Consider the following 10,356-nt stretch of genomic DNA (forward strand, 5'->3'; position numbering starts at 1 on the left):
TCTAGGACCTAGTCCTGCTCTCGTTGATGGCAATGGTAAAACTCCCATTGGTTTTACTGGAAGCAAGGCCAGGCTCGTGGTTTGTGGCAGATTAATCAATGGAATTTAGCAGTCGTTACTCCCAGTCCCCTGTTCCAACCAAATACAACACTGACTCGCACACGTCGACAGCCATTGTAACAATGGCTGCAGCAAAACTGTTAGTGTCTCTTCTGAGACACAGTAAATGCTGTAGACCATAGGGATACATTTGGTCTGATTCCAAAATGGAGTGCAAATACTCATGGAATAAAAGAAGCCTGCACTGAGTGGAAGAATATTTTCATGCAGAAAGGTCGCCGTGTGTCAGAGAATGCCTTTGTGTAATGGAAACTGTGATCTTGACTGTGGACACCTCAGACTGTCTTCTACATTCATCCATATGCAGAGCACATCTCCAATGCGACTCATGGTGCTGCTCTGGACTCAAGCACTTGATTTAGGGCTGCTTGTGTTGAGCTCTCTTTTTAAAAAATGAGTCTGGAAAACTTCCCAGACTATTCAGAGTTCCTGCCACTGCTGATTTGTGCCTCCAAGGATGATGAAGGTGACTGGACTGTTTTCTCTTTTCCTTTTAGTGTGGTCTGAATGTATCCCGAATTAGCACATCTGCATATGGAGTGCACTGAGGCTGAGGCATCAGGGCAGCACCCAACATGCCAGCTGCATGTTTTAAGAGAGAGAATCCATTTAGAGGTGAGACAAAGTCCCACCATAACACAGGACAACTGAGGAGATGTATTGTTTTCCCTTAAGCTCCCATATCTTATTCATAGATTCATAGATACTAAGGTCAGAAGGGACCATTATGATCATCTAGTCTGACCTCCTGCACAACGCAGGCCACAGAATCTCACCCACCCACTCCTGTGAAAAACCTCACCTATGTCTGAGCTATTCAAGTCCTCAAATCGTGGTTTAAAGACTTCAAGGAGCAGAGAATCCTCCAGCAAGTGACCCGTGCCCCATGCTACAGAGGAAGGCGAAAAACCTCCAGGGCCTCTTCCAATCTGCCCTGGAGGAAAATTCCTTCCCGACCCCAAATATATCTTATTGCTTGTCTCCCCAGGGAAATTTACCAACAGAACCATACCGTTATAATTATTTATGCTGCTATAGCAGTACTGGTATAACTCCAGAATAAGAGCATCCAGATGGGGATTTATTCTCGTACTGCTGTATCACTATAGTTCTGCCAGTAAATTTCCCCACGGAAGCAAGCCCTCAGACACAGTAATTTGATCAGTTACTTTCTGTCTCAGACATAGTTCAGTACCCATAAGCCAGTTTATTCTGTTACCTGGTATTCTATGGATAAGAATATCAAATCAGGACAAAAGGGGTATTTCAAGACCTGCCAGTGTCTAGTAACCAAATCAGATGACATAAACATCCATGTTAAAGGGGGAAACAAAGGTGTGTTCTTAAGATGTCACTTTTTCTGTGGCATGGGTTAAAGCTGCAGCATTCACTTGGGCAGTGGTTCCCAAACTGAGGGGCATGCCCCCCCAAAGGGGGCACAGAGAAAAGTTCGGGGTGGGGCGTGCGGTGGGGCCGGGGCCAGCCTCCCTGGGGGGGGGGGGGGGGAGGAAGGGAGTGCCACCAAGCCCTGCTCCACCTCCAGCCCCGCTCTATTCTGCCCCCTACTCCACCCCCAGTCCAGCTCTGCCCTCATTCCCTCTCCGCCCACGGGCCAGCTCCACCTCCAGCCCTGGGCTCCTTCCCTATCCCCGGATCTTTCCCCAGCTCTGCCTTCTGCTGAGGAAGTCGTGGCTCTGTGGCATTGGGGGAGGGGAGGACAGATTCCATTACTGATAAACGTGGGGGAGGTGCAACAGGAAAAGTTTGGGCACCACTGTTTTAAGGGCCTGATCCAGAACCCACTGAAGTCAACAGAAAGAAATCTTGTCACTTCAGTGGGCTGGAGATCAGGCCCTAAGAACTTCAAATGTGATTATTTCCATTGACAGCAGATAGTCACGGGAATCAAGGGGCGGCAGTTATCTCACTCAGCAACAGCCTTCACCATTACAAGTAGCAATCACAACAGCCCCAGCGGCTGTAGCTGGCAAACCCTAACTCTTGCCCTGGGCCTGCATTCGCAGACTTCTTGCACAATAACAACAATATTTAAAAGGGCAGTGTCCATAATGAGCAGGTTGGAGAGATGCGGATGAGGCCTTAACATTTACCACCTCAAAGACAAATTGTCCTGGAGGAAATTTGCTACGAAGACTGCTTTTGGATCTTCTAGAAATTGTCCCCCTTTCTTGAAGTTTCTAAACAACATGCTAAGGAGAATCCCCGTTTTCATTCAGCTTGGAATGGTTCCTACATCAGGCTCATTTCCCTTATGAATCAGAAATCTTGGCAGTGGCAACCTATTATTCCACTAACTAGAACATACCATCCCTTTTTTGCCCAATTAAGTACAAAATAGTAATAGTGTTTACTGCACAGCGATGACAGACAAACAAAGTCTCGTTGATTATGAGCCTCTGTGGTGTTGAGGTTTCCATTCCACATGTTACTTAATATATTTACCAATGTACAAAAGAACGTGAGGGTGTCCAGTGGAAACACAGACATAAAATCATTAGCAAAAAATACAAGGTGGTGAGATGACCCTGGAAGGAGGGGGAAAGAACCCACAGGGAGATAACTTAATAGCCTGCCCCACTGAGCTGGCAACCATCACCATACCAGAAGCCAAAATGAATCCGATTATTTTGCAGACAATGCTGACACTCAGTTGTTTTGGTGTCAGCATGAATACAAGTGTGCGTGGATTTGTGACGGGTTATTGGAGAGATGGGGAGTTGAGATTCGATAACGTTTCTGCTGAAAATGTAAAGGATCAGTGTTGTTTTCACAGGTATACTCACTTTGAATGAATTAAATAAGGAAAAGGGAAATATGGCATAGAAGGACAGACCCTCAGCTGGTTGAAGTCAATGGAGTTATGCCAGTTTACAATAGCATAAAATGTTTTCGTTATCATTGCCTCCTAACTATACTGGAATACATAATGTTAAATCATTGCTTCTAATAGACAAACATAAGCAGAGGGCATTTCAGAGAAAAGGGGCATTCCATCAACTGTATTTATTATTTTACTTTAGATCTGCAAAGTTGATGCCCGTAGTCAGCAGCTTCTTACTCATACTGGACATCCAAAAATTCAGTGGGCCAATGGTATCATATAACAGAGAAGACAATCTGGCTAAAGGGGAAAGGAAATTCTGTTTTTATTTGTCATTCCTTGTTTTTTACTACTTGCATTAGAATTCTGTCTCTGGCCCCGTTCATAGCTGCTGCGGACATCAGCCACATGTGTACTGGCACACCCAGTTGTGTGTTCCTCCCATACAGGGCAAAGATGAAGCTGGCCGTTGAGAGGCAGCAACACTGAGAACCGAAGCCTCCGTTAAGCAAAGCACTTGAAGTTCGGAACGTGCATAACAGTAAGCACTTTGTTAAATCCCATTGAAATGCATGCGCTCAAAGTTAAGCATGTGCCTAAATGCTTTGTTGAATCACGGCCTAGAAAGACTCCCATTGACTTCAGTGCGCTTTGGTTCAGGCCCCAAAAGAAGTTCCAGTAGATGGAAAGTTAAAAGAACATTGTGCTGGGAAGCCCTTTAATGGTTGTTATTTGGGGATTCGGTGATTTCCCAGCTTTGCTGAGGCAGCATTTCTCTTCTATTATTTTTTAAACTTAAAAAAAATTAATCCATGAAAAACATTTAATCAACGATTCCAAAATGGGCAGCATGCATGTGTCCCAAACCCTCCCCAGATATCTGATCATAGAATATCAGAGTTGGAAGGGACCTCAGGAGGTCATCTAGTCCAACCCCCTGCTCAAAGCAGGACCAATCCCCAATTTTTGCCCCAGATCCCTAAACGGCCCCCTCAAGGATTGAACTCACAACCCTGGGTTTAGCAGGCCAATGCTCAAACCACTGAGCTATCCCTCCCCCGCTCTGGTCACAAATGTGTCCTTGCCTTTCTGATACAGGAAACATGCAAAATATTGTTTATCTTTTTGCCACCTGAGTTTGGTATCATCATGAGACACAGCGAAGCTAAATGCAGTGAACTAGACTAAGAACTATGAACCTTATCTATTTTCAACATTTTTTTTTAAAAGGAAGGAATATGTGTTGTGTGCTCTTCTTGAGAAGTTCCTTATTTGTACTAAAATTCCTTGCCCTCTGGTCAACATGTGCCTACCCCTAATCACACTTATCTTCCCCCTCCCTTCCTTATCTGGCAAAGTTTCTCAGATGCATGTCATATCCTAGACAGGAAAGATGACATTACATAGCTTGCCTAAGAAATCCATACAAATCTGAGACCCCTCTACATGTATGGATGATCATTCATTTTAAGGAACATGAATAGCAATTTTATGGAAACGACACCATTGGCATAACAGAATGATTGTTTTGCTAATACAAAATCTCTTAGGGTAATGGCTGTGAGAAGTATCAGTTATGGGTGAGGCCCAAATGGTGAAGTGAGAGCGGTGTGTTAGTATTTTTTTTTTCCTATTTAGCTGTATTACATAGCACCTAGAGACCGCAATCAATACTCTCTGGACAGTGGGAAATATTAATACCCGCAAAGGTGGTGACTTTGTTAAATAAGTGACCCTGTTTAAGGAGATAAACACATTAGCAAATACCAACAGAATGTTGTTGTTTCAAAAAGTCACATTTAGAAAGGAAAATCTTCCCTTAAAGGCCATCAAACAATGTTCTGGAAGCATAAGTACGGTATATTTTAAGTAAAACAAATGAAATGAGTGCTTGTGCATAGTTCTAAAAGAGAATCTTAAATTATTGACTCAACAGTCTAAACAAAACATCAATGAGTTAACAGAGGACTACATTGTAATTTCCTTACTCATGCTGAGGAATAATTTACATCTTGAGCCATCCCAGTGATTTCAATGGGACTACTCAAGGTGTAATGTATTACTTTGTTCAACAAATAAGGGTAAGACAAGCTACTCCTTAATATCTTGTGCTGTGGAAAACAGAATACTAAAATATGTACAAAACAGAAAGCGGAAATATTCAAGCATGTTAATTAAAAAAAACCCACTCCCTTTTAGATCTGTTTAAAACGTTTCACACAGTCTTTAAATGACCTTCCCCCCAGAATGAATAAAGGTCAGTTTAATGCAGCATATAGATAAATGCAGTTTATTTATGCTTTAGGATAAAAGGAGGTACTACAGGACTCTCAGATCCTGGGAAGAAATGAAGGCACAACTTTAAGACTACTAGTTGCTTATCAGAGTACTGACCTAACTACACACTAGAGGACAAAATTCTAATAGATCAACATGCTTCTGCCAGTTTAGAATTTGGTTTTTGATATTTTATATAGTTTTTAATGTCTTTGGACTAAATCCAGTCACTGATGTGCTGTTTCAGAAATATTTTACACTAAAGTTTGTACAATACTTTCTTTCAAAAGAAAGTTTAAATTTCTGATTTCTCTCCACTCTACTCTGTTGTAGAGAAACAGAGAGAAAAACCTTCTGGAATGCCATACTGTTCACTCATCGGATCAAATACGAAGCACAGGACACTTTGAAATGTTAAAAATCACAATATACAACATGGATTTTAGCTACAATAAAAGCCAGCTTGTTTGCATCATGCACTGCATCCTGCTGTTTACTTTCTAAGAGCTATGAGAAATGAAGGGCAAACTTTCATTTAAGGCATGCAGTCTGAAAACAACTAATTTAGAAAGCATTTCATTTAATCATACACAATGTTGGAGGGTTCCTTAAACTTGGCTCCAGCATAATTGAGGAAAGTTTAGACTGAATAACTACAGGAGTCTCTTAATTCTATTCCTTCTTATCTGATTCATGCCGCATCAGAGAAAGCCACACCCTAGGAGCTGCAGGCTTTGCTTCAAAGGAGGAGGAATTGCAGCTAGCAGAGCACAGTAAAGCAGAAGCAGAATACAGCAAAGAATAGAAAAAGTAAGCCCACCACTGGCTGGAGATCCTTGCCAGTTAGGAAGAACTAGATGAAAGCAGTCACACATCTTGGTAGATTGCAGTGGCACGGCAATAGTAAGAGAGGAAAACTTGTCTTTTCAGAGGGTCCGAGTGTTGCATCAATCCCACTCCAGATGAGGAGACGGAGACTTTGTGATTCTGCGATGCAGGAAAAGTGCAGCTAGACTGAAACTAAATGCTGACACACTCCCTACTCGTCCCTAAATGTATTTCCTTGGATAACAACCAAATTATTCCAGGCTGGCCTGCTTTGCATTGTGCCTGAGTGATCACAGCTTGCAGTGCTGGAGCCTCAGGTCATTGCAGAGAAAGAAAAGAGAGTGATGTAGATACTCCTCTCAGGGACCAAAGAGGCTTAGGGAAATTGATTGAAGAGACCCAATCTGCTTCACTCACCTGATTCGCTACTGCTTTCCTGTAGCTGAAACTGAGAGAGCAAACTGACACAGGGAGTGCAGCAGCTTTTGTGAGGTAGTGAGAGCTCAGGAACAGCCTGAAAGTGAGATGATGGCATGTCGTGTATCTACAAGTGTCAAGGTCCCACGAGTCTCGGTGTAGGGAAGCAGGAGCTTGAAAAAAACATTATTGTAGGGGAATGGAGACCCCAGTGTTCTGCCTTTGCGCTCCTTGATATTTAGGGCACCATCCAAAGCCCATTGAAGTCAGTGGAAAGACTCTCATTGATTTCAGTAGGCCTGTCGATTGGGCCATTCGACTGATTAAAACCTGTTTGACGTGTTTAAACATCTGTATCTTAACAAAAGAATGAGAAATGCATTAGGAGAACTAATTTCACATGTGGCCCTTTTAACAGCCATCAAGGGTGAAATACAGTGGGGTGTGAATTACATGACAATGCTGGTTCTATGGAATAATAATAATGCAGTGCATTTCAGCCAGTTGGATCCCAAAGCCCTTTACAATCTTTACTAATTGTTTATAGAAGATCCAGAGGAATGACATTGCTCACCACAAATGCAGCCACCTCTGTGGCAGAACATGGCAGCTGTTTAACAGCAATGCAAAATGTCTGATCTGACACCCACTGAAATCAGTGGAAGTCTTTCCACTGATCTCAGTGTGATCTGGATTGAGCCCAAGAGCAATAAACAGTGTATCACAGAATGTGAACAATATAAAAATGTGGATAATTTAGGAAGGCAGATTGTAGTTATCTAAATCAGAGTGCAAGCCAAGTCACCCCTGCTGCTTGCTTGGGAACATTGCTATGGAGTCTCATACTAAAGATGGATGACAACAGATAGACCTGTGATAGACAACAGTAGAGGACAGGAAGTGAAGAAGACTGTAGTCAACTTAAAGTACATAGACTTACCCAGATGGGAGAGTGGAGACTTGATACCCCTCAAAGATTCCAGGGAGGGCTCACTGACCGAAATGGGATGTGTGGGATCATTCCTTTGCTCTCTTTACAAAGTCTGTGGGGCTCCAAATGTCGAGGGTAAAGTAAGACTGAGAAGGCCAAGTAAAGGTCCAGAACTGTGGGGCCAGAGGTTATGTGAAATACATCAGCCCAGATTCACAAACATTCATGGTTCTGGACTGATGATCGTGAGAGGACCAGAATCTGAACTTACCTTAATATGGGAGTGGTTGTAAGGTTCTAGTCAAACTGTTTTTGCAATGCCTCCTCTACATCCACATGCATCATCAGCAGGGCCTGAACACCGTAGGATAGAACTCTACCACTTGAGCTAAAAGGGTAGCTCCTTTAGCTGAGAGCAGTAGTAGGCTCCTAGCTTTTAGAGATCCAGCCACTAGACAAGGAGATAACGTACTCTTTGCCAGTGTATTACATTTGCACAACTTTATGTTGCACAAGAGATTCCAGAACCCTAACCCAGTGATGCATCTGGCCCATTAGGAGGCAAGAAGAGTCTCTGTCTCAAAAGCCTTACTGAATACAGCCCTGTAGTGGCAGGCCATTCCAAGCTCTGAGCCTCACAGCCTGAATACTATAAATATGAATCAGAAAATACAGTGAAGTGACTCACACGGATTTTCCAGTTGCATCTGATGTGAATCCTCTATATTTGCAGAGACAGCTGATTGGAGAGTATGAGCAACAGGCACGTGGCATGCAACAAATGGGTTAGTGGAGAAGGGAAAGAAAAATCCAAGTGCTATTTCCTATTTATTATTAATTATTATTATATATTATTTGCACTACTACAGAGACCACTACTAGACCAGGGCCTCCTTGTGGTAGACACTACACAAACACAGAACCATGACAGTCCCTGTTAACAATCATTCACAGACTTTGCTTTTGAGCTTAACATTGAGTTTAAGACGACAACTGTTGCAGAACAAACCCAGGAAGGCAGCTCAGCTGGAACCCTCTGTTTATTTACTCACTTCAACCATGTTTCAGTCACAACCCTGAAATATTTGCTTGTTGAAAGTTCCTGTTGGTTCAGTTGATTTTTGCCTGCCAATATATATGTGCAGCATGAAAAGTTTGAGATATAACAGCATAATATATATATGTTTCAGAGTAACAGCCGTGTTAGTCTGTATTCGCAAAAAGAAAAGGAGTACTTGTGGCACCTTAGAGACTAACCAATTTATTTGAGCATGAGCTTTCGTGAGCTACAGCTCACTTCATCGGATGCACACCGTGGAAACTGCAGCAGACATTATATACACACAGAGATCATGAAACAATATATACAGTAGAACTTCAAAGATACAAACACCAGAGTTACAGACTTACTGGTCAACCGGACACCATGTGAAACTAGAAGTCATCAATCAGGCAGCAGCAGAGATAAAAAAAACCTAGAACCCAGCAAATATTGTACTGCCTCTGGGCTTTAGCCCTGGGACTTTCGGCTTCAGCCATGGTGGGGTTGGGGCTGCACCTGTGGGGAGGGTTCAGGGCTCCGGGCAGGGGTGGGTCTGGGGGCTTCTGACCCTTGGGAGCACCAGGGCTCAAAGCTTTAGACTAGGGGGAGTACTGGGGCTCAGGGCATTAGCCCTGCGGCTCCATTCCCAGCTTCAGCCCACTGGGAGGTTCCGGGATTTGGGGCATTCGCTAAAAGGGGAGCTTCGGTTTTAGCCCCAGCGCACCCCTGTAGCTAAAGTCCTGAGCCCCGGCACCCTCTGTGTGGCTGAAGCCTGGTATGGAGTGGCAGGACTGAAGCCCCAATCCCTGGCAACCCCCTGTGGGGGCTGAAGCCAGGAATGGAGCTGTGGGGCTGAAGCCCTGATCCCCGGCAACCCCCTGTGGGGCTGAAGCCAGGAATGGAGTCGTGGGCTGAAGCCCCAGTGCTCCCCCCAGGTCTAAAGTCCTGAGTCCTGGTGCTCCCAGGTGGCAGAAGCCCTGAGCCCCCCACCAGGAGCCCTGGCAGCCCCTAGGGACAGAGGCCCTCACCCCCATGCCCAGAGCCCTGACATCCCAACCCCACCCTGTGGCTGCAGACCCAACTCCCCCATGGCTAAAGTCCCTAACGTCTTGTTCAGAGTTATGGACAAACTCCATTCCTGAGCTGTCCGTAACTCTGAGGTTCTACTATATCATAAAAACATAAGAACAGCCATACGGGGTCAGCCCAGTTGTCCATCTAGCTCAGTATCCTGTCTTCCAACAGTGGCCAATGCCAGAGGCTTCAAAGGAATGAACAGAACAGGAAATCAGCAAGTGATCCATCCCCTTTCATCCATTCCCAGCATCTGGCAGTCAGAGGCTTAGGGACACCCAGAGCATGGGGGTTGCATCCCTGACTCATTGCTAATAGCAGTTGATTAACCTATCCGCCAGGAATGTATCTAATCCTTTTTTGAACACAGTTATAGTTTTGCCCTTCACAACATCCCTTGGCAATGAGTTCCACAGATTGATTGTGCGTTGTCTGAAGAAGTACTTCCTTTTGTTTGATTTAAACCTGCTGCCTATTAATTTCCTTGGGTGACCCCTGTTCTTGTGTTCTGTGAAGGGGTAAATAACACTTCCTTAGTCACTTTCTCCACACCATTCATGATGTTGTAGATCCCTATCAGAGTCCCCCTAGTTGTCTCTTTTCCACGCTGAAGTCCCAATCCTTTTAATCTCTCCTCACATGGAAGCTGTTCTATACCCTTAATCATTTTTGTTGCCCTTCCCTGTACCTTTTCCATTTCTAATATATCTTTTCTGAGATGGGGCACACAGTGTTCAAGTTGTGGGCATACCATGGATTCATATTGTGATTTTCTGACCATCAGCATCAATGAGAGCTGCTGGGTGTTGATAGTTTTTGAGTCTT

At 44.0% G+C, this 10,356-nt stretch overlaps 1 protein-coding gene across 1 annotated transcript in view; it reads right to left on the minus strand.

Moving 5' to 3' along the window:
• Positions 1-6,334, minus strand: part of AHNAK2 (AHNAK nucleoprotein 2) — a 107,948-nt gene extending 101,614 nt beyond the window's left edge. The window contains exon 1 of the mRNA XM_075129916.1: positions 6,060-6,334. Coding sequence (XP_074986017.1) covers positions 6,060-6,114 — 55 coding nt within the window. The 5' untranslated portion in view covers positions 6,115-6,334. The remainder of the gene's footprint in view (positions 1-6,059) is intronic.
• Between the last annotated feature and the right edge of the window lie 4,022 nt (positions 6,335-10,356).

The sequence above is a fragment of the Caretta caretta genome, chromosome 6 (genome assembly GCF_965140235.1).
Source record: "Caretta caretta isolate rCarCar2 chromosome 6, rCarCar1.hap1, whole genome shotgun sequence".
In the NCBI taxonomy this organism is placed as follows: domain Eukaryota; kingdom Metazoa; phylum Chordata; order Testudines; family Cheloniidae; genus Caretta; species Caretta caretta.